Source organism: Salvelinus namaycush, chromosome 6 (assembly GCF_016432855.1).
Source record: "Salvelinus namaycush isolate Seneca chromosome 6, SaNama_1.0, whole genome shotgun sequence".
NCBI lineage: Eukaryota > Metazoa > Chordata > Actinopteri > Salmoniformes > Salmonidae > Salvelinus > Salvelinus namaycush.
The window spans coordinates 1,096,119-1,121,036 of record NC_052312.1 but is presented as its reverse complement, the minus strand read 5'-3'; the positions used below and the strand labels follow the sequence as shown (position 1 = coordinate 1,121,036).

Here is a 24,918-nt window from a genome sequence, read left to right as displayed (position 1 = left end):
CAATAGTATCACCATCAATAGTATCATCATCAATAGTATCATCATCAATATTATCACCATCCTCATCTTCATCATCATCATCATCATCATCATCATTCTTAGCTACATGGAGCTCAAGTGTGTGTGTGTGTGTGTGTGTGTGTGTGTGTGTGTGTGTGTGTGTGTGTGTGTGTGTGTGTGTGTGTGTGTGTGTGAAAGATGAACTTGGTGACACTGCAGTGAGAGCTGATAAGAGATCATCTAGGCCAGTGTATGTGCAGTTTCCTATGGCTGACATCTTCACACCTCTGTCACTCTTCACCCTACGCAGACATTTCCTCTGAGTGTGAAACTGAGTGGCTCTTTCAGCAGCAGCAGCAGCAGTGTGTATGTGTGTTGAGCGGTACCATGTCTGTACATTACCTTGCTGAGGGATGACTGAGATGCGGTTGTCGTACATGTGCTCTGTGACAGACAGTCTGAGGGCTACACCTGGATCTGTGGTCCCCCCCTCACCTGGAGGACTACAGGGGTACACACTCAAACCTGAACCCCCCTCATCTGACCCCCCCATTAAACTCCCTTCTGGGCTCCAGTTACACACTACGTGACTGCAGGCAAACTCCATCTGGGGGAGAACAGGGAGAGAGGGGAGGGTGGGGGGGGGGTGGAGAGAAAAAAACAGTTTTTGCTTTGTCATTATGGGGTTTTGTGAAGTCATTATGGGGTATTGTGATGTCATTATGGGGTATTGTGATGTCATTATGGGGTATTGTGATGTCATTATGGGGTTTTGTGTGTAGATTGATGAGGGAGCAAAAACGATTTAATCCATTTTAGAATAAGGCTGTAATGTAATAAAATGTGGAAAAAGCGAAGGGCTCTGAATACTTTCCGGATGAACTGTAGTTGGTTTGAGGTTTTTAAATCATTGAAATTTGGAGTTATTGATCTTTTAAAAATATTGTCCCATGTACATTGTGTAATTTACTGATGGTCCTTAACTAGCCCCCATAGGGATATCAAATATCAAACCAAATTGACCATGGGCATTACAATGGGGTCACATGCAGCTAGACTCCTAATTGACGATTACTTGGGTGCTGCCAGCTGTGGGCAGGATTGAAATAAGCCCAACCCAAGGAAAACTATGACAACATACCCTTTTATCCTTTCATCTTGCTAATCTCAGTTTTGCATGAGACTGATTTTATGACCAAAATGATCTTATTTACATTTTTGTTGTCAATTTTGTTGTCAACTTATTTACATTTTTGTTGTCAAGTTTCTGACTCATATCGATGTCACAATAGGCCATTTTCAAAATGAGAAGTTGATTTTTTTTAGGGGCAGTTTCTTTTTTAAGTGTCATACTGTCACTTCCTGGTGACAACTTGTCACCGTTGCTATAGACATGAGATTAACGATGCTCTAATTTCACACTAAACTTCATCTTTAGAAAAAAAAAGGAAGAACATTTTTTTTGCGAAGTTTTGTGATAGTTCACTGTACTGTATCTAAAACAGAGAGGAATGAATATCTTAGATTACACTTATCTGAACACTTTATTGTGGAAAGATTATTCCCTAGAGAGAGATACAACTTCCACAATTGTGAAACTTTATGTAAAATAAAAAAACAAGGCTATTTATATTCAACAGTTAATGTATTAGTAACTAGCCTGGTGTGTTTCAATACGAATCTAAACCATTCAGAACCTCGTCTTTCTCTCTGTCTGTCTTTGTTATACCGGAGTATAATGTCACACTACCTCATAGCTGACATTCTTGTAGTGTCTCGGGTTTTAAGAACCTCTGTAACACCTGCCACAGTATCAATAGGAGATCATGATGTTAGAAAATGTTGTGTTAGAGAACATTATGTAAAAAAAAAAAAAAAAGCACAGGTACCTGAGTTGTAGAAGGGTTAACTTGTAGAGAGAAAGGAACCGGTCCTCCTGTCTGTCTGTTTGTCTGTCCAGCCAACTCTGAGTGTTTGTATTCGTGGTCTAAACCACCTTGTCTGTGTGTGTGTGTGACTCTGTGTGTGTGTGTGTAAATGTGTGTAGGAGTGTGTGTGTGTGTGTGTGTGTGACAGGAAATGAACCGATCAGTGTTGAGGGTGGTAACAGAAACTCAACAAACCAAAGACACTGTGCTTGAGAGAAAGAGGAAGAGAGAGAAAGAAAGAAAGAAAGAAAGAAAGAAAGAAAGAAAGAAAGAAAGAAAGAAAGAAAGAAAGAAAGAAAGAAAGAGAGGAAAGAGAAGACGTGTCAGTTATTTCTCTCAACTTCAGCTTTTTACTACCATGTCGCCTTTTCTTTCTCACCCTACCCTCACCTTTGTCACCAAACAACAAACCATTCTACCTCAGTTTCTCTCTCACCCTACCCTCACCTTTGTCACCAAACAACAAACCATTCTACCTCAGTTTCTCTCTCACCCTACCCTCACCTTTGTCACCAAACAACAAACCATTCTACCTCAGTTTCTTTCTCACCCTACCCTCACCTTTGTCACCAAACAACAAACCATTCTACCTCAGTTTCTCTCTCACCCTACCCTCACCTTTGTCACCAAACAACAAACCATTCTACCTCAGTTTCTCTCTCACCCTACCCTCACCTTTGTCACCAAACAACAAACCATTCTACCTCAGTTTCTCTCTCACCCTACCCTCACCTTTGTCACCAAACAACAAACCATTCTACCTCAGTTTCTCTCTCACCCTACCCTCACCTTTGTCACCAAACAACAAACCATTCTACCTCAGTTTCTCTCTCACCCTACCCTCACCTTTGTCACCAAACAACAAACCATTCTACCTCAGTTTCTCTCTCACCCTACCCTCACCTTTGTCACCAAACAACAAACCATTCTACCTCAGTTTCTCTCTCACCCTACCCTCACCTTTGTCACCAAACAACAAACCATTCTACCTCAGTTTCTCTCTCACCCTACCCTCACCTTTTTCACCAAACAACAAACCATTCTACCTCAGTTTCTCTCTCACCTTCGCTCTCCTCTCTCACTCTCTCCCTTTCTCATTTCTCCACCGGTCAACCCCTTCACGTACAAGTGGACTTTGACCAGATACAGATCTTTAATGAGCCATAACCAGAACACAAACCATAACACTTGAACATCTAGCAGCACAGTATGCGTCAGAGAAGCCACAATCCCCGAGGCAGCTCACCACAACAACATGGTGGAACAGTTTAGACTACAGGGTTGTGCTCAATTCAGAATTTAATCTTTATTTAACTAGGCAAGTCAGTTAAGAACAAATTCTTATTTTCAATGACGGCCTAGGAACAGTGGGATAGCTTCCTTGTTCAGGGTCAGAATGACATTTTTACCTTGTCAGCTCAGGGATTTGATCTTGCAACCTTTACAATTACTAATCCAACGCTCTAACCCCGAGTCTACTTGCCACCCATTGAGAATGTCTCATAAATTCAAATTCAAGAAGAATTTAATTTGAATTGATGTAGTAAACAGGATATAGAATTGCAATTTGAATTTAAGGAAAAATAATAGAATTATGTGAAATTCAATGAAATTCAAATGTCTCTTCAAATCTCTATTAGGTGTAGTCTTTACAAATATACATAAAACATCAAACATGTTGTTATATACATGCATATAACATTTTGCTGAAACAATTTATTTTCAGGACAAACTCTTAAAATGAATGATCAAGGAAGACAAAACCTGTATGCAAATATTCAAAGTTATTACCCAGCTAGCACATAACGTTCTGAGAACCATATGGTTCTTAGAGCTTGGTGAGAGCTCCCACAACATTCTGAGAATGGTGCAGGATAGTTGCTTGGCTTTGGAACATTCTCAGCACATTTAACGAACTTGACAGAATTCTTGGTATTTCATTACTTTAACAGAATATTTCCTAAAAGTTCAAACATGGTTACAATCAATTACATTTTTGGTAAAGTTCTAGGAACGTTCTCCAACTGGTTTGACATTGGGAAGGTTCTCAAATAGTTAAGAGAATGTTAAGAAACAACGGTCTTCTGTGGGACTTTCAGTATTGTCAGCATAATGTTTCCTACAGGTGTCCTCATGGTTCTATTTAAACCAATGTTTTCTAATTGATATTAAAAAAAACACAAGAAAACTTTAGTAACGTTCAGAGAACATTCTAAGAATGTTATTTAAGAACATAAACATCTTGTTCTCAGCATCAACAAAACTCTATCTATCCTGTTTTTATCTATAGTCTGTTTGAACAGACTAAAAAATGAACAGCTTTGTATTAGGTTCGACTCTCACCGACGCCGTGCAACAATAAAAAATAAATAATAAAAATAAAATAAATCTGTTTGTATGATTTATGTCTAAGCAAATTCATTTCCATGTGTCCTATCTGTGGAGTTCAAAACACTAAGATAGTGGTGTTATTAAAAGTCTTATGAAAACATAATTTCTGTTCTCAGAACGTTATTTAATTACCTTTGAAATAACCTACAATTTCCGTTCTCAGAACCTTAATAAAACCTTCCAGGAAAACTTTCAGGGAACCATAGTAAAACATTTTCAGAACCCGCCTGCAACATAAAAGTTAACGTTCCCTAGAACAGGCACATTTTTCACTTCTGATCAAAAAACTTTCAGTTTTACTGGTCAGGAAACTTATGGCTTTGTTCCCAGAACCAGTGGGAAACCACAACTTCCAAGGAACCAAATGTGCTAGCTGGGTATATTTCACGAATCACTTACATTTTGTTCAATATGGGGAAAATACTACATTCCCAGAATGCATAAGTTTAACCCTCAAGTTTACCCCGAGGGCCTTCAAAAAGAAGCCAAACTAATGAAATTGTTGATGGATATATAATATATAATATAATTGTCTATTCTAAGCACTAAAGTGATAAAAGAGTGATAAAAGAGTATATGAACATTGTTTCCAGAGAAAAGTTATATATCGTTTGGTATCTGGAGGTGTGACCTGTCAGATTCAATGAGACTCTCATGTTCTATGACTGAGTGGAATTTATTTGAATTGCACTGAATTAAATTCTACTTTCTGTCACTCAAACGCAAATTCTACATCCTGTGGGGGTGTGGCCAATTCAATTCCAATTTCAAACTCATGAGTTGAATGGGAGTCAATTTAAAAATTCTGAGTTGATGCCAACCCCTGATAGAATAACGTTCTACCACAGACACAAAAACACAAGCCACTTTTGCCAACATGTACTTTATTAGTGTTACATCTGCTTGTTTTTACTACTTATGGTAGAAAGTGCAGTTAGTTGGTCTTCCCTGGAAGAAAAGCATTTGGATATTTTTGATTATCTTGTCTTTAAAGTGCAACAATTTTACAGTTCTGATGCCACAGATAGTATGTGATGCTTCTCTACCATGATTGGTCCCTTTCAGGCCATTACAAATGTACTATTTAAAAATATATATATATTTCACCTTTATTTAACCAGGTAGGCTAGTTGAGAACAAGTTCTCATTTACAACTGCGACCTGGCCAAGATTCAGCAAAGCAGTTTGACACATACAACAACACAGAGTTATACATGGAATAAACAAACATACAGTCAATAATACAGTAGACAAAGTCTATATACAGTGTGTGTAAATGAGGTAGGATATGGGAGGTAAGGCAATAAATAGGCCATGGTGGCGAAGTAATTACAATATAGCAATTAAACACTGGAATGGTAGATGTGCAGAAGATGAATGTGCAAGTAGAGATACTGGGGTGCAAAGGAGCAAAATAAATAAATACAGTATGGGGATGAGGTAGTTGGATGGGCTATTTACAGATGGGCTATGTACAGGTGCAGTGATCTGTGAGCTGCTTTGACAGCTGGTGCTTAAAGCTAGTGAGGGAGATATGAGTCTCCAGGTTCAGTGATTTTTGCAGTTCATTCCAGTCATCGGCAGCAGAGAACTGGAAGGAAAGGCGGCCAAAGGAAGAATTGGTTTTGGGGGTGGAGGGCAAGTTGGTTAGGATGATATCTATGAGGTTTCCTGTGTTAATGGAAACGCATCAAGCTTAGATTGTAGGATGGCCAGGGTGTTAAGCATGTCCCAGTTTAGGTCACCTAGCAGCACGAGCTCTGAAGATAGATGGGGGGCAATCAATTCACATATTGTGTCCAGGGTACAGCTGGGGGCAGAGGGTAGTCTATAGCAAGTGCCGATGCCTTTTATCAAATGACAGGCATTTATATTTGTCATATGACATGAAAAACCAAGCACACCAGTGGTGGGTTTCGAGTCAAAATGAGAATGCATGAGTAGAAAAGAACCCCATACCTACTGTAAAATATGTTGGTGGATCTTTGATGTTATGGGGCAAGTCCCTGCAGCAATGTTCCAACATCTAGTGGAAAGCCTTCCCAGAAGACTGTAGGATGTTATAGCAGCAAAGGCGGGACCAACTCAATATCAATGGCCATGGTTTTGGAATGAGCTGTTTGAGCAGGTGTCGAGCAGGTGTCCATGGAAGCACAGAATCATCTAGAATGTCATTGTATGCTGTAGCATTAAGATTTCCTTTCCCTGGAACTAAGGGGCCTAGCACAAACAATGAAAAACAGCCCCAGACCCTTGTTCCTCCTCCACCAAAATGTACAGTTGGCACTATGCATTGAGGCAGGCCCTCTCCTGGAATCCGCCAATCCCAGATTGGTCCATCGGACTGCCAGATGGTGAGGCGTGATTCATCACTCCAGAGAACGCGTTTCCACTGCTCCAGAGTCCAACAGCGAGCTTTACACCCCTCCAGCCGACGCTTGGTATTGCGCATGGTGATCTTATGCTTGTGTTCGGCTGCTCGGCCACGGAAAACCCCTTTCATGAAGCTCCCGAAGAAACAGTTATTGTGCTGACGTTGCTTCCAGAGGCAGTTTGGAACTCAGTAGTGAGTGTGATGATTTTAATGACAGATGATTTATATGCACTACGCTCTTCAGCACTTGGCGGTCCCATTCTGTGATCTTGTGTGGCCTACCACTTCGCGGCTGAGCCGTTGTTGCTCCTAGATGTTTCCACTTCAAAATAACAGCAGTTGACCGGGGAAGCTCTAACAGGGCAGAAATTTGAACTGACTTGTTGGAAAGGTGGCATCCTATGACGGTGCCACGTTGAAAGTCACTGAGCTCTTCAGTAAGGTCAGCCTACTGCCAATGTTTGTGTATGGAAATTGCATGGCTGTGTGCCCGATTTTTATACACCTGTCAGCAACGGTGTGGCTGAAATAGCCGAATCCACTCATTTGAAGGGGTGTCCACATACTTTCGTATACTGTATATAGTGTACTTGTAGTCATGGTAATAAAACAGAACAAATGACACAAAACACTAAACTTAAATTTTTATCATATTCATTATTATATATATTTTTATCTCATCGCTTCTCAATTCAGCCATTTTACTGTTTTAAGCCGTTCCCACTTGTTCCTGTGTTTCACCCAGGAAGCGCTTCATGACAGCATCTGTGGAGGGAAAGCAACAACTAGAAGATAATGAGTGCATAGAACAGTCAGGGGTTGGATTTGGGCTCAAAGTAAAACATTTTAAAAAAGGAAAAATCCTCAATGTGAAAAGCTTATCAGATTCAGTTTAATAATATATCCTATTAATGCCCTAATTGATTGATTTGTGCCCGAATTTATTGATTGGTGGCATAATTCATTGATTGATGCCCTCATTGATTGATTGATTAATGCCCTAATTGCAATGACTGATTTGTAAATTCAATTAAGGGATAGTTAACTTATTTTACACCTTACCCTGAAAGTAGTCCATGGGCCAGGATAAACTGTAATCCATGATTCAGAGTGGTTTACATAGCGTTGTGCGGATTTGGCCATAAACATTGAACTTTTACTTAATGCCAAAATAACATGCAAACAGGTAAGCCCCCCCCCAAAAAAGAATAATAACGTATATATATTATTTTTATGTAAAAATTTGGGTCTCAAAACAGGGTCGCCACTGCCCTTAATAATGGGTCACCACTGGTCGCGTGACCGATCTAACAATGGAAATACACGTTGTCAAAGATGGAAGGCAGGCGAGATCAGCTGGGACCATTCCAGCCAATGAGAGGGAACATACGCGTATGAACAACAGGGCTACGTTCAGTACATAAAAAACATAAGAAAAACGTTCAATTGAACGGATACGGTGCTGTACTGAATGACCAGTTGATAAACTAGGAGGGATTGGGTTGTGTGTTTTCAAAGTGCACCGATGCCTTTTACAACACGTTACTCATTGATATTGATGATCTGTCGCAACAGACAGTTTGTTAATGTTTCTACCGTTGTGGCTAGATGGAGTAGACCTAAAGCTCCATCTAGTGGTTGCGTCGGGGACAACAGTCCCATACGGAAAAGTAATACACGGCCATATGTTGTCTTTTATTTTGTAATTTATTTAACCCTTTATTTAACTAGGCAAGTCAGTTAAGAACAAATTCTTATTTTACAATGACGGCATACCCCGGCTAAACCTTCCCCAAATCCGGACAACGATTGGCCAATTGTGCGCCGCCCTATTCGGACTCCCGATCACAGCCGGTTGTGATGCAGCCCGGGATCGAACCAGGGTCTGTAGTGATGCCTCTATCACTGCTGCGCCACTCGAGAGAACATCAAAGAACATTAGTTAATTTTACTGATAAGAAACGACTCAAAAGAAACGAGATTCTATCCAAGTCCTCGTTCTCTGTCCCATAGTCGCAGTGTATTATCTGTCTCACTATGGAATCTGTGATAGCATCTGCAGAGCCATTGAGATATAGAATGTTACAATAAGCTGGCTACTATACCGGCAGACTTCCAGCAATTGTGCTAAGCTAACGACATTCAGAGCCAAAAATGGTATTCACGATTTCATCTGACTCGGTATGTCGAAAAACGACCGAAATCTCAAAGTCTCACAGTATCCCTTTAAAAATGAACCCACCGTAACAGGGTTAAAGCACGGGACGGTTGAGCTAACGCCAGATGGCTAATTAAAAAACTATAGGGATGAAGGGGGTATTTAATACGTGTCACATATCAGTTTGCAACAATGTTAAAAAAATATATATACATCATTGAGTTAATAAAGCCGCATACAAAACATGGAGGTGCTGTGGGTCCTCTGGGTGAGGTGGGTGCTCTGGGTGAGGTGGGCCCTTTGGGTGAGGAGGGCCTGCTCATGGAGGTGCTGTGGGTCCTCTGGGTGAGGAGGGCCTGCTCATGGAGGTGCTGTGGGTCCTCTGGGTGAGGAGGGCCTGCTCATGGAGGTGCTGTGGGTCCTCTGGGTGAGGTGGGCTATGGTCTCTTTTTTGTTTTCTTGAGTAAAGCAGCTCCATAATGCAGTTGTTTCAACCTAGCTCAGTGCTTTCTGTGGTGGTGGTGCAAGCCAGCAGAAAATACAGAGCGTTGCGCTGTGATTGGCTCAGTGTTCTGTCACTCATGAGGCCAAGTCTAAGGCTAGACCTCGAAATTCTAGCCCTTTAGGTGCTGCCATAGAGTTACATTAAAAGTGCCAAATCTAAGAAAGCTCAAGGTCATTGGCCACAGATAAAATTACTTAAAATCATGTTATATGGACAGCACCTTTGAATGGACTGATCATGTCAACATCATACTTTCAAAATCTTAGCTAGCAGTCATCATCATGAATCAAGTCGACAATCTACTGGCATGTCCTTTTTAATCCTTGCCATATGAAGAGAAATTATAGATGAAACGTATCGGTGCTCATTGGGCCATTGGACATAAACATTACACAACAAGTTGGAAATCGCAAATTCAATGACGAGTGGTTTGGAAGGAATCTGGGATTAAGGGGCAGTTTTCCAAGTTTAAAATGACAAACATTCAACATTGGCCATGCTGTCAATGAAGCATGATTTGTGCCGCGCTCAAAACAACTGTTAACTCAGAATTGCGAAAACTTGACTTCGTTGAGTTCAAGACAACTGGGAATTCCGGAAAAAAACGAGCTCCGACTGGGAAATACATTTTGAATGGTCATCCAACTCGGAACATTTTTCTAAACTACAGTCGTATCGTGTGTTTTTAAATGAGTGCTTAACCGAGGATATTGTGGAGATTTTCGGGGTAGTTGAGAAAACGGTTGTGGAGTTCCAGGAGAATAATCGGCTACGGAAACTGTTGCGGATCACACCAGAGATAAAACTATGTAGAAAAGGTTCGTATGTAGATGGATATACTGATAGCTAGCAATAGTTTGCCCCAGTATGTCGACGATTAGTATAATGTCTCCTCTCTAACGCTGTCACGATCGTTATATGGTGGAAGAGAGGAGGACCAAGGCGCAGCGTGAAGTGAATACATTTTCTATTTATTTAAGCGACGTAATGAGGAACACTTAAACAAAACTACAAAACAACAAACGTTACGCTAAAAACAAATAGTGCTGACACCAAACACTACACATAGACATAGACAATAACCCACGAACTACCCAATGAATATGGCTGCCTAAATATGGTTCCCAATCAGAGACAACGATAGACAGCTGTCTCTAATTGAGAACCAATCTAGGCAACCATAGACATACATACACCTAGACTAGACACTGCCCCATAAACATACAAAACCCCTAGACCAGGGGTGTCAAACTCATTCCACGGAGGGCCTAGTGTCTGCAGGTTTTTGGTTTTTCCTTTCAATAAAGCCCTAGACAACCAGGTGTGGGGAGTTCCTAACTAATTAGTGATGTTAATTCATCAATCAAGTACAAGGGAGGAGCGAAAACCCGCAGACACTCGGCCCCCCGTGGAATGAGTTTGACACCTGTGCCCTAGACAATACAAAACACATACATCCCTCATGTCACACCCTGACCTAACTAAAATAATAAAGAAAACAAAGATAACTAAGGCCAGGGCGTGACAAACGCCAAGGAAGCTCCGATTCAGATATGGAGTTTCACTGAGAAACTATCTTCATTTACTCCCCTAACGAACAAATGTGGACATTATAACGCTTGCAGAGCGTTATAAAGCGTTATAAACTCTCTAATGTGAGTTTTAATCGGCTTTAAAGGCTCTGCGGAAAAGGAGGAGGTCGAAAGGGGGGGGTGAGTGTAACGGATGTGAAATGGCTATCTAGTTAGCGGTGGTGCGCGCTAATAACCTTTCAGTCGGTGACGTCACTTGCTCTGAGACCTTGAAGTTGTGGTTCCCCTTGCTCTGCAAGAGCCGCGGCTTTTGTGGAGCGATGGGTAACGATGCTTCGTGGGTGACTGTTGTTGATGTGTGCAGAGGGTCCCTGGTTCGCGCCCGTGTCGAGGGGACGGTTTAAAGTTATACTGTTACACAGAAGTCACATGTCAGTTGGACATTGTGTACAGTTGACGAATAAAGTGATTTTAATCTTAATTTTCACCTGTTTGATTGACACCGGCCAAAGGTGATTGTTGCCATTAGGGCGAGGTACACACTTGCAATGAGGACGTCCATCATTGGCTGAGATGAATGGTAACATAATTTTACATACATGATCAGTAACTACATTATGTCGTTTTAGAGATGGTTTCCTATGACAACGCAAACTTCCTCAACCGGGACCAAGGGTTCTGTCACGTCTACTCCGGCCTCTAGGTCATCAGGCTGCTGATTATTCTGCACACCTGTCACCATCGTCTCGCGCACCTGCGCCTCATGACACTCACCTGGACTCCATCACCTCCTTGATTATCTTCTCTATATCTGTCACTCCCTTTGGTGCTTTCCTCAGGTGTGATTGACTCTGCTTCATGTCGGTGTGTTGTTTTTTGTGGTTTGTGTTCATTGTTTCTTTTATTTATTAAAACACTCACTCCCTGAACTTGCTTCCCGACTCTCAGTGCACTCGTTACAGGTTCTTCAAGGACACCTTGGTTCCTTGCTAATCGTCTCCATCGGTTACAAAATCACACAGGTGAGAGGGTATTTAGAAAAATGTTAACCATGTATTACAGTGAAAGGTATCAATTGTGGTGATGTTGACACTGATCTGGGCTCTAATTCTTTTGCAGGATGCAGTTGTGGCTACCTTTTGTGACATGTAACATACACAAGATCATTCAATGCCAGAATCAAAAAGCTGAAACACCACCTGCCATTTACGAACAAAGAAAAACCTTAGCAGGCACATAGAAGTGTACCTGTGGTTCAGTATGTGTAAAAACTACAATAACAACAACCAATACAAAAAGATAACTTGTATATATGCTTTTTCAGTTCTGCCCACACATTTTCTATAGGATGAGGTCAGGGTTTTTAGATGGCCACTCCAATACCTTGACTTTGTTGTCCTTAAGTAATTTTGCCACAACTTTGGAAGTATGCTTGGGGTCATTGTCCATTTGGAAGACCCATTTGCGACCAGGCTTTAACTACCTGACTGATGTCTTGAGATGTTGCGTCAATATATCAACATCATTTCCCTTCCTCATGATGCCATCTATTTTGAACTAAAAAAGTGTGTGCAAGCAAGGAGGCCTACAAGCCTGACTCAGTTACACCAGCTCTGTCAGGAGGAATGGGCCAAAATTCACCCAACTTATTGTATGACGCTTGTGGAAGGCTACCTGAAACATTTGACCCAAGTTAAACAATATAAAGGCAATGCTACCAAATACTAATTGAGTGTATGTAAACTTCTGACCCACTGGGAATGTGATGAAATAAATAAATAATTCTCTCTACTATTATTCTGACATTTCACATTCTTAAAATAAAGTGGTGATCCTAACTGATCTAAGACAGGTCATTTTTATTAGGATTAAATGTCAGGAATTGTGAAAAACTGAGTTTAAATGTATTTGGCTAAGGTGTATGTAAACTTCCGACTTCAACTGTATATATTTAAACAAAAACATTTTTACGTGAGTTTTTCACATACCTCCAATGGAAACAATGTTATCCAGTGTGTACCACTAGGGGGAGCTGCAGGAGCATTAGGGGATAGCATCTGCCGCCAAAAAAGAGGAAGAAACTGCCTGACTGAAAAACAACCTTATCTCCTGTGGGACATCAGGAAGAGCCTGGTGTGGGACATCAGGAAGAGCCTGCACGCGCCGACAGCGGATGAACCTGGCTTGGACCAGGGGCTTGTACCAGGGGCACGGACCAGGGGCTCAAAGCTTGGAGAAATATGTTATTTGATGAAATTACTATTGTAGTTAATTTATATCTTAAACATACATTTCATTAGCTAGCCGATTTCGAGTTGATAGCTAGCAAGCTCAAGTTAATAGCTATGCTAGCTAACGTTAGTTGCTACTTGCTATCCATAAGATCTTACCATTTAAAAAGTTGCAGTTGTCTAATATGTCACACATTTTAGTGTAGAAGGGTTGTTATAACGTTTTGAAAATGTGTCTTATGATTTATGTGCCCTATTCATGATGTTAGTGTCAAACAATGTCCGAAGACCGATGGCTTGTGCTAGCTAGCTAAACTCAGCAAAAAAAATATATCCTCTCACTGTCAACTGCGTTTATTTTCAGCAAATTTAACATGTGTAAATATTTGTATGAACATAAGATTCAACAACTGAGACATAAACTGAACAAGATCCACAGACATGTGTCTAACAGAAATGGAATAATGTGTCCCTGAACAAAGGGGGGTTCAAAATCAAAAGCAACAGTCAGTATCTGGTGTGGCCACCAGCCGCATTAAGTACTGCAGTGCATCTCTTCCTCATGGACTGCTCCAGATTTGCCAGTTCTTGCTGTGAGATGTTACCTTACTCTTCCACTAAGGCCCCTGCAAGTTCCCGGACATTTCTGGGGGGAATGGCCCTAGCTCTCACCCTCCAATCCAACAGCTCCCAGACATGCTCAATGGGATTGAGATCCGGGCTCTTCGCTGGCCATGGCAGAACACTGACATTCCTGTCTTGCAGGAAATCACGCACAGAATGAGCAGTATGGCTGGTGGCATTGTCATGCTGGAGGGTCATGTCAGGATGAGCCTGCAGGAAGGGTACCACATGAGGGAGGAGGATGTCTTCCCTGTAACGCACAGCGTTGAGATCGCCTGCAATGACAACAAGCTCAGTCCGATGATGCTGTGACACACGGCCCCAGACCATGACGGACCCTCCACCTCCAAATCGATCCCGCTCCAGAGTACAGGCCTCGGTGTAACGCTCATTCCTTCGACGATAAACTCGAATCCGACCATCACCCCTGGTGAGACAAAAACGTGACTCGTCAGTGAAGAGCATTTTTTGTCAGTCCTGTCTGGTCCAGTGTGAATGGAATTTATATGTTTAAATGAATTATTAGAATATTCCACCCTGAAACCATATAATTTTAGGAAATTGATTAGAATCATAAAATTATTATTAACTACCGACCCCCCCCTCCCGGATCCGGGATCATCCTCATCAAAAAAGCTGACTAGCATAGCCTAGCGCCACAGGGATATAATATAATTTCATGAAATCACAAGTCCAATACAGCAAATGAAAGATAAACATCTTGTGTATCCAGCCAACATTTCCGATTTTTAAAATGTTTTACAGCGAAAACACAATATATATTTATGTTAGCTCACCACAATAGCCAAACAATGCCATTTTTTCACCGCAAACATAGTTTTCACAAAACATATTTATAGCTACAAATCCTGGTTTTACATTGTGAATACGGTGCCAAAATGCACCAAATTGTCCGGAGAAATTTTGGACAGTCACGTAATCTAACCAAAAAACTCATCATAAACTTTGCTAAAAAATACATGTTGTACAGCAAATGAAAGATACACTGGTTCTTAATGCAACCGCTGTGTTAGATTAAAAAAAATTACTTTAGTACAAAGTACAGCATGCAATATTCTGAGACAGCGCCCAGCAATTCTCCACCACGTTGGAGCCAACATATACCACAAAAATACGAAATAACATCATAAATATTCTCTTACCTTTGATGATCTTCCATCAGAATGTAGTGCAAGGAGTCCTAGTTCCACAATAAATCGTTGTTTTGTTTTAGAATGTCCATTTCTTCTGTCGAATTAGCAACTTTGGCTAGCATTGTGGAGGGCACATGTCCATCAACTCTTGGCGCATGGAACGAAAAATTCCAAAAGTCACAATAAACGTTGAATAAACTGGTCAAACTCAGTTGAAAATCCATCTTTATGATGTTTTTCTCATATGTATCCAATAACGTCGAAGACGGCGCATTTCGTCGTGTATACCTAACGGATTGCAGAAAACAATGTCTTGTTCCCTGGTGCGCAGCTGAATACTGCCAATAGGGCGGACCTGTCACTCCAAAAGCTCTCATTCGGTCTCACATCAAGCTAGACACCCCATTCAACTGCCTGTTGACATCTAGTGGAAGGCGTATGAAGTGCATACAGATCCATAAATAAAAGGCAATTGAATAGGCAAGGCCTTACACAGCCCCATTTTCAGAATTTTCACTTCCTGTTTGGAAGTTTGCTGCCAAATGAGTTCTGTTTTACTCACAGATATAATTCAAACGGTTTTAGAAACTTCAGAGTGTTTTCTATCCAATAGTAATAATAATATGCATATCGTATGATCTAGAACAGAGTACGAGGCCGTTTAATTTGGGCACGATTTTTTCCCAAAGTGAAAACAGCACCCCCTATTCACTAAGAGGTTAACCTTGTTCTGAACACCTCCAAAACAAAGGTCATGTGGTTTGGTAAGAAGAATTCCCCTCTCCCCACCGGTGTGATTACTACTGTACCTCTGAGGTTTTAGAGCTTGAGGTAGTCACCTCATTCTATTACCTGGGAGTATGGCTAGACGGTACACTGTTCTTCTCTCAGCAGATATCAAAGCTGCAGGCTAAGGTTAAATCTAGACTTGGTTTCCTCTATCGTAGTCGCTCCTCTTTTACCCCAGCTGCCACATTAACCCTGATTCAGATGACGATCCAACCCATGCTAGATTACGGAGACTTCATTTATAGATAGGCAGGTAAGGGTGCTCTCGAGCGGCTAGATGTTCAGAGCAGTCAGGACCAGGGGCTGTGTGAAAGGGATGGTGCAGTATCTCCAGTCTACTGGAGAGGCAGGACATAGAGGGGGGGGGGGGGGGTTGCACAACATAATACAGGCCGGCGCAGTCTGTGCATTACCATTGATAGGGAGAGTGAGAGAGGGAGGGATGAGTGCTGAATCAGTGAAACTGCATGACAGCCAGAAACATAATACAGGCCGGCGCAGTCTGTGCATTACCATTGATAGGGAGAGTGAGAGAGGGAGGGATGAGTGCTGAATCAGTGAAACTGCATGACAGCCAGAAACATAATACAGGCCGGCGCAGTCTGTGCATTACCATTGATAGGGAGAGTGAGAGAGGGAGGGATGAGTGCTGAATCAGTGAAACTGCATGACAGCCAGAGAGAGGGTGGGAGGGGTGAACCACAGGAGAGAGGGAAGGGAAAAATACCAGCAAGGGTAAGAAGTGTGTTATCCTTTAAAAAAAAAAAAGAATAGTTCAATGTATCTTTGTGAAGGACGGATCTACACACCGGTTTACGTATTATGTAAGGTTTAAATATCTGTAAATCTCAATCAAGATTCAGCCCTTCCAGACATTCACTTAATTTCAAACCATTCAGTGAGGGTGGTGTGTTTGGGGATTTAATTACAGGGAAAGTTCAAAGGTTAAACATTCACGGTGAGTGTAGTTGGCCTAACGCCTGGCTGCAGAACAGGAAAGGAAACCAAGGTAAGAATTTGAACCCATGATTTCTTATGGATTTCTGCTGCTATAGTGTTTGTTGGTATTGTTTACCTGCTACGTCACCAAGCTGTTGTCTTTGATACCTCCCACTGGAGAACAAATAACAGGCGGGAATGACAGAATTAGAAGTCACTGTGGGGTGTGGGTACAAGGCAGCCAAATATATTTGCACTAGTCATACTGTAACACCAAGCTAGAGAGCTACTGTATCAAGAAACAGAATACTGTTAGTACAGGTGACTTTTCTAAATGTGGTTGATGCTGTTAAAATGATATTTTTAAGTAATTTGTTATAATGTAATTCTGCCATCCTTTAGATGGAAGGGAGTTGGTGTTGCCGACTGTGTCCGCGTTGCAGTGTGTGGTGGTACCCTTGCAAACGAGCTGTCAGGACCTGGTGAGACAGCAGCAGAGGAAGAAGGTTGAGGAGGACGATCATGTCTCTGTGGTGACTGTGATGTCCAACCCCGCGCTCCGTTCAGCAATGTCAGAGATACACGGAGACGGATCTGAACCGCTGTTTCACCAGCACAAACCTCAGGTCTGACGACCCTGACCCTTGACGACCCTGACCCTCAAGTCTGACGGCCCTCACCCTCAGGTCTGACGACCCTGACTCTCAGGTCTGAATACAACAGGTGCAATTTCCAAAATTGGTTGTGCATCAGCAGTTTTTCACTTGCTTATGTCAGTCACTCAATTAGCCATGCCATCTTCAAAATTTTAGATTGGTAGTTAGTCTTGCCAGCTATCTAAACTTGTAGTAACTTGTAGTTTCAGTAGTCCTCTATTATGATTCATTTTTGTTCTATCTCCCATAGCTCATTAGTACACCCTAGTGGTTGAATATATATGTATCTATTGTAGATCCTAGGATAAAACAATGAATAATGTGGAACAAATAAATGCAATCAAAGGATACCTTACAACCTACAATGAACAACTGTGAAGCTGGCACTATTTAAGATTTTAAAACATAAACTTTGATATTGTTTGGTAGTGTTATGTCATTAATTTATTTTAATTTGAATTTATGGCAATCATAGACTGAAATACTAATTCTGGTGTGTGGAATATAGTGGAGGTGGGTGAGGGACGGTTCTGCTTGGCACTTGTTCTCAACAGGCAACCAGTCTCAGAAGGGGAACTTTTTTTAAATTTAACTAGTCAAGTCAGGCAAGAACAAATTCTTTTTTTCAATGACAGCCCAGAAACAGTGAGTTAAATGCCTTGTTCAGGGACAGAAAGACTGTTTTTTTTTTTACCTTATCAGCTCAGGGATTTGATCTTGCAACCTTTCAGTTACCTAATCCAATGTTCTAACCACTAGGCTACCTGCCACCCAGTTGAAGAGGGAGACTGCAAAGTCCAGACACTGCTTTGTTCTGAGTGTTTGAAGTGCTAGTGTTTTTAGTTAATCTCACATATCATGTGGCCAGTATGATAGAGCAAGAAAACGTTCTTAGAACAGACAATGACAACATGACAATAACAGCAGCTGTAGATGATGTAATGAAAATTGAGGGGTGGTTGGTAATGGAGGACATCAGGTAGATCCACATCTGGGTTTTGGGCAGAACCCCTAGGTCCTGGAGAACAGGTAGTGGAGGACATCAGGTGGATCCACATCTGGGTTTTGGGCAGAACCCCTAGGTCCTGGAGAACAGGTAGTGGAGGACATCAGGTGGATCCACATCTGGGTTTTGGGCAGAACCCCTAGGTCCTGGAGAACAGGTAATGGAGGACATCAGGTGGATCCACATCTGGGTGTTGGGCAGAACCCCTAGGTCCTGGAGAACAGGTAGTGGAGGACATCAGGTGGATCCACATCTGGGTTTTGGGCAGAACCCCTAGGTCCTGGAGAACAGGTAGTGGAGGACATCAGGTGGATCCACATCTGGGTTTTGGGCAGAACCCCTAGGTCCTGGAGAACAGGTAATGGAGGACATCAGGTGGATCCACATCTGGGTTTTGGGCAGAACCCCTAGGTCCTGGAGAACAGGTAATGGAGGACATCAGGTGGATCCACATCCGGGTTTTGGGCAGAACCCCTAGGTCCTGGAGAACAGGTAGTGGAGGACATCAGGTGGATCCACATCTGGGTGTTGGGCAGAACCCCTAGGTCCTGGAGAACAGGTAGTGGAGGACATCAGGTGGATCCACATCTGGGTGTTGGGCAGAACCCCTAGGTCCTGGAGAACAGGTAGTGGAGGACATCAGGTGGATCCACATCTGGGTGTTGGGCAGAACCCCTAGGTCCTGGAGAACAGGTAGTGGAGGACATCAGGTGGATCCACATCTGGGTGTTGGGCAGAACCCCTAGGTCCTGGAGAACAGGTAATGGAGGACATCAGGTGGATCCACATCTGGGTGTTGGGCAGAACCCCTAGGTCCTGGAGAACAGGTAGTGGAGGACATCAGGTGGATCCACATCTGGGTGTTGGGAAGAACCCCTAGGTCCTGGAGAACAGGTAGTGGAGGACATCAGGTGGATCCACATCTGGGTGTTGGGCAGAACCCCTAGGTCCTGGAGAACAGGAGCAGAGTTGAAGGAAACAGGGTAGGACACAGAGACGTAAACAAGCAAACACACAGGTTACACTTTACTGGGAGAAAATTGGATGGATTAGGGCAGTGGTATAAATGGGAGATATGTACTTTTCAACACTTTAAAATGGTATAGCCTACTTCAAGCACTCTCTCTGTGTCTGTCTAGCAAAGACACCTAGTTAAGGGCATTTGGAATTACCATAATTGCTTACACCTATCAATTTGATTGATCAGGTTTAACTTATAGCTAGATACCTCAATATGATAGACATATAACTAAACCAGTGGAGGCTGCTGAGGGAAGGATGGCTCATAATAATGGCTGGAATGGAGTCAATGGAATGGCGTCAACATGGAAACCATGGAAACCAAGTGTTTGATGTGTTTTATTCAACATTGAAACCACGTGTTTGATACCACTCCATTTACCCCATTGCAGACATTATTATGAGCCGTCCTCCCCTCAGCAGCCTCCACTGAACTATATGTATAGCTAGCAACATGTAGATGACTAACTAGCTAGATGGAAAATGTTTTTTGAAAAATTGTTGTACATATGTAGTTAAATCCGTCCAGTTTTCTAATTAAGCAATAAGGCAATATACCACGGCTAAGGGCTGTTCTTACGCACAACGCATCGCAGAGTGCCTGAACACAGCCCTTAGCCATGGTATATTGGCCATTAAATTGGCCATTAACCACAAACCCCAGAGGTGCTTTTTTGCAATTATAAACTGGTTACCAACGTAATTAGAGCAGTTATAATACATGTTTTGTCATACCCGTCTGATATACCACGGCTGTCAGCATTCAGGGCTCTAACCACTCAGTTTATAATAAGAGTTAACATTACCCTGAATTGTGAATTTCTCTGAATGTTGCGCCTCTTGTCGAGATCAGTGGTGCCTTCATAGTACTTTGCCTGGATGGAAATATTAAAAAAAAATCTCCTCGAGGGATGCCATTGAAGTGTAAGCAACATACAAACAGAAAGCTACAACAACAGCTACAGTACGTATGCTAGCTAGCTAACGTTAGCTAAACAAATCTGTCTGGCTAGCTAGCTGGCTAGCTGACTAGGCAGGCTGAGGTAAATAAGTACAGTAGCTACAGTAGCAACGTCAATCTAGAAACAGTTAAAATGTTTTCTTCCTATTTAACAATATTTACTTATATGAAGACAAATATATGGCAAAGAAAGAGTGTTCACTTTCCATTTTTTTCTCGATCCTCTGAAGCAGCAGGTAGTCAGCAGGTTGTTACCGTCAAAAACACCGTCCTTGGAGAGCAATTCTGATGTCATAATTTTGAGCGGACTGAGTGAACGCTTATGAGGTGAAATAAATCAGAAATCAGCTCAATGTAATTGAAGACTCCATAGACTCTAACCAATTCTGGGAAAATTGGAAAACACTAAACAAACAACAACACGAAGAATTATCTATCCAAAATGGAGATGTATGGGTAAACCACTTCTCCAATCTTTTTGGCTCTATAACAAAGAATAAAGAGCAAAAACATATACATGATCAAATACAAATCCTAGAATCAACTATTAAAGACTACCAGAACCCACTGGATTCTCCAATTACCTTGAATGAGTTACAGGACAAAATAAAAACCCTCCAACCCAAAAAGGCCTGTGGTGTTGATGGTATCCTTAATGAAATGATCAAATATACAGACAACAAATTCCAATTGGCTATACTAAAACTCTTTAACATCGTCCTTAGCTCTGGCATCTTCCCCAATATTTGGAACCAAGGACTGATCACCCCAATCCACAAAAGTGGAGACAAATTTGACCCCAATAACTACCGTGGAATATGCGTCAACAGTAACCTTGGGAAAATCCTCTGCATTATCATTAACAGCAGACTCGTACATTTCCTCAATGAAAACAATGTACTGAGCAAATGTCAAATTGGCTTTTTACCAAATTACCGTACAACAGACCATGTATTCACCCTACACACCCTAATTGACAACCAAACAAACCAAAACAAAGGCAATGTCTTCTCATGCTTTGTTGATTTCAAAAAAGCCTTCGACTCAATTTGGCATGAGGGTCTGCTATACAAATTGATGGAAAGTGGTGTTGGGGGTAAAACATACGACATTATAAAATCCATGTACACAAACAACAAGTGTGCGGTTAAAATTGGCAAAAAACACACACATTTCTTCACACAGGGTCGTGGGGTGAGACAGGGATGCAGCTTAAGCCCCACCCTCTTCAACATATATATCAACGAATTGGCGCGGGCACTAGAACAGTCTGCAGCACCCGGTCTCACCCTACTAGAATCCGAAGTCAAATGTCTACTGTTTGCTGATGATCTGGTGCTTCTGTCACCAACCAAGGAGGGCCTACAGCAGCACCTAGATCTTCTGCACAGATTCTGTCAGACCTGGGCCCTGACAGTAAATCTCAGTAAGACCAAAATAATGGTGTTCCAAAAAAGGTCCAGTCACCAGGACAACAAATTCCATCTAGACACCGTTGCCCTAGAGCACACAAAAAACTATACATACCTCGGCCTAAACATCAGCACCACAGGTAACTTCCACAAAGCTGTGAACGATCTGAGAGACAAGGCAAGAAGGGCCTTCTATGCCATCAAAAGGAACATAAATTTCAACATACCAATTAGGATCTGGCTAAAAATACTTGAATCAGTCATAGAGCCCATTGCCCTTTATGGTTGTGAGGTCTGGGGTCCGCTCACCAACCAAGATTTCACAAAATGGGACAAACACCAAATTGAGACTCTGCATGCAGAATTCTGCAAAAATATCCTCCGTGTACAACGTAGAACACCAAATAATGCATGCAGAGCAGAATTAGGCCGATACCCACTAATTATCAAAATCCAGAAAAGAGCCGTTAAATTCTACAACCACCTAAAAGGAAGCGATTCCCAAACCTTCCATAACAAAGCCATCACCTACAGAGAGATGAACCTGGAGAAGAGTCCCCTAAGCAAGCTGGTCCTAGGGCTCTGTTCACAAACACAAACACACCCCACAGAGCCCCAGGACAACAGCACAATTAGACCCAACCAAATCATGAGAAAACAAAAAGATAATTACTTGACACATTGGAAAGAATTAACAAAAAAACAGAGCAAACTAGAATGCTATTTGGCCCTAAACAGAGAGTACACAGTGGCAGAATACCTGACCACTGTGACTGACCCAAACTTAAGGAAAGCTTTGACTATGTACAGACTCAGTGAGCATAGCCTTGCTATTGAGAAAGGCCGCCGTAGGCAGACATGGCTCTCAAGAGAAGACAGGCTATGTGCACACTGCCCACAAAATGAGGTGGAAACTGAGCTGCACTTCCTAACCTCCTGCCCAATGTATGACCATATTAGAGAGACATATTTCCCTCAGATTACACAGATCCACAAAGAATTTGAAAACAAATCCAATTTTGATAAACTCCCATATCTACTGGGAGAAATTCCACAGTGTGCCATCACAGCAGCAAGATTTGTGACCTGTTGCCACAAGAAAAGGGCAACCAGTGAAGAACAAACACCATTGTAAATACAACCCATATTTATGCTTATTTATTTTAACTTGTGTGCTTTAACCATTTGTACATTGTTACAACACTGTATATATATAATATAACATTTGTAATGTCTTTATTGTTTTGAAACTTCTGTATGTGTAATGTTTACTGTTAATTTGTATTGTTTATTTCACTTTTGTATAATATCTACCTCACTTGCTTTGGCAATGTTAACACATGTTTCCCATGCCAATAAAGCCCCTTGAATTGAATTGAATTGAAATAGAACTAGAACTGCTCGCGTTCTCTTTTCTTCGCGACGGCTACGAGGTAAAATAGAGCCAAGCAACCAGCATAGCAACGAACACTTTGGTTCAAAATGGGTAGAATTGTAGGAAATTATGTAGGAAATTATGTTTTGCTGTGAGGTGGGGGGCCCTCCAACCAAATGTTGCATTGGGGCCCCAAAAGGCTAGGTTCTGATTCATCCTGCTTCTCTCCCTCTTAGTGACAAACACAGTCCCCTATGCGGTCCCCCAGGAGCTGAACTCCCTGCTAAGTCCTAAAGGCAGTCCAGAGTCAATGGACCTGGTGTTTGACCTCCACAACACTACCGCTAACATGGGCCTGTGCCTCATCGCCTACTCGGACTGCGATTGGATCTTTCTTCACATCTACAGATACCTGCAGGCAAGAGCAAATGATCCTAACAGATACTCAAAGAGGAGATGGAGTCAAATCGTTTGAAATGCATTTTCTCATTAGAGTAGATCTGCGCTGATTGAAAAGACGGGATAGTTATATCCTATTCTAAAAATATCAATATGGATGAAGGAAAGGTGACGAGGGATAGTACAACTTTTGATATTTTAACTCAGTAGGGTAGAACATGAGGTTGGCCCTTAACGCTGTCTCCAACAATTTGGATAGTAGCCTTCGTTGTGCTTTGAACCAGATATATTTTGATGATACACACAATCACAGTAGAAATAAGATTCCTATGATCTCACCCACATTGTTATGTTGAGGTGATTTCCGTCAGGCTTACCACTGTTGGATTGACACATTGGGGGGGGGGGGGGGGGGGGGTTTCACAGAGGGTAAAAAAAATTCTTACATACCTGTGAGATTCATTCACTTCGACCTTCCCTCATTGAAGAGTATTCTCTCGAGTCTGTAGGCAAGGATGGCTTTGGTGAGTAAATAAGGAGGTGGCCTTCTTTACTGCCATGGTGGTCAAACAGCTTAGTGGTCTGGTGGCATCTCTCTGTATGTCGATGTTGTGATAGCTCGTTCTGATATTTCTTAATTTCTTTCTTTTCATTTTTGGGGGGGGGGATTTGTGTGTGTATTGTTTTGTATTGTTAGGTATTACTGCACTGTTGGAGATACAGTTGAAGTCGGAAGTTTACATACACCTTAGTCAAATACATTTAAAGTCAGTTTTTCACAATTCCTGACATTTAATCCAAGTAAAAATTCCCTGTATTAGGTCAGGTAGGATCCCCACTTTATTTTAAGAACGTGAAATGTTAGAATAATAGTAGAGAAAGATTTATTTCAGCTTTTATTTCGTTCATCACATTCCCAGTGGGTCAGAAGTTTACATACACACAATTAGAATTCGGTAGCATTGCCTTTAAATTGTTTAACTTGACCCTTTGTTCCAGATTTCCTCCGGAGAGACACGAAAGTACCAAGGGACTGAGCCTCTCTGTCCATTCTTCATTAATGAATGTGCGTACTATGAGAAGGGCATAGCTCTCTCCCTGGCAAGACAGAGAAGTGTGGGGATACCGTCCATCTGGTTGGAGAGTGAAATAGAACAGGGAAAGAGAAAAAGTGCGCCAGAAGAAAGAGGAGGAAGAGGAGATGAAGGACGAAGGCTATCAGTAGCTAATGGAATATGGAGAGGAGAGTGACTAACTAAAATGGACAATACAAATCAGAGCTAATTTCAAGTTCTTGATATGAACAGTAGATTCAAAACACACCTCCGGAATAAGGTTGTCATGTCAAGCGAGACACATTGTTCAAATGTTATGAACTTCAAAAATGTATAATAAAATCCTTTATTTAAAATGACAGCATTTGCTGATAAACGCTTCAATACACACAAACCTAGTATGACATCA

General features: G+C 41.8%; 1 protein-coding gene and 1 pseudogene across 1 annotated transcript in view; one reads left to right on the top strand and one right to left on the bottom strand.

Moving 5' to 3' along the window:
• The window catches only part of si:dkey-9k7.3 (circularly permutated Ras protein 1), a 22,618-nt gene extending 20,647 nt beyond the window's left edge, over positions 1-1,971 (bottom strand). The window contains exons 1-2 of the mRNA XM_038995419.1: positions 1,890-1,971; positions 403-607 (exon numbers count right to left, since the gene is read on the bottom strand). Of these exons, the coding sequence (XP_038851347.1) occupies positions 403-607 (205 nt within the window). The 5' untranslated portion in view covers positions 1,890-1,971. The remainder of the gene's footprint in view (positions 1-402; positions 608-1,889) is intronic.
• A 13,786-nt stretch (positions 1,972-15,757) lies between these two features.
• LOC120049444 lies at positions 15,758-24,491 on the top strand (annotated as a pseudogene).
• Positions 24,492-24,918: the final 427 nt, after the last annotated feature.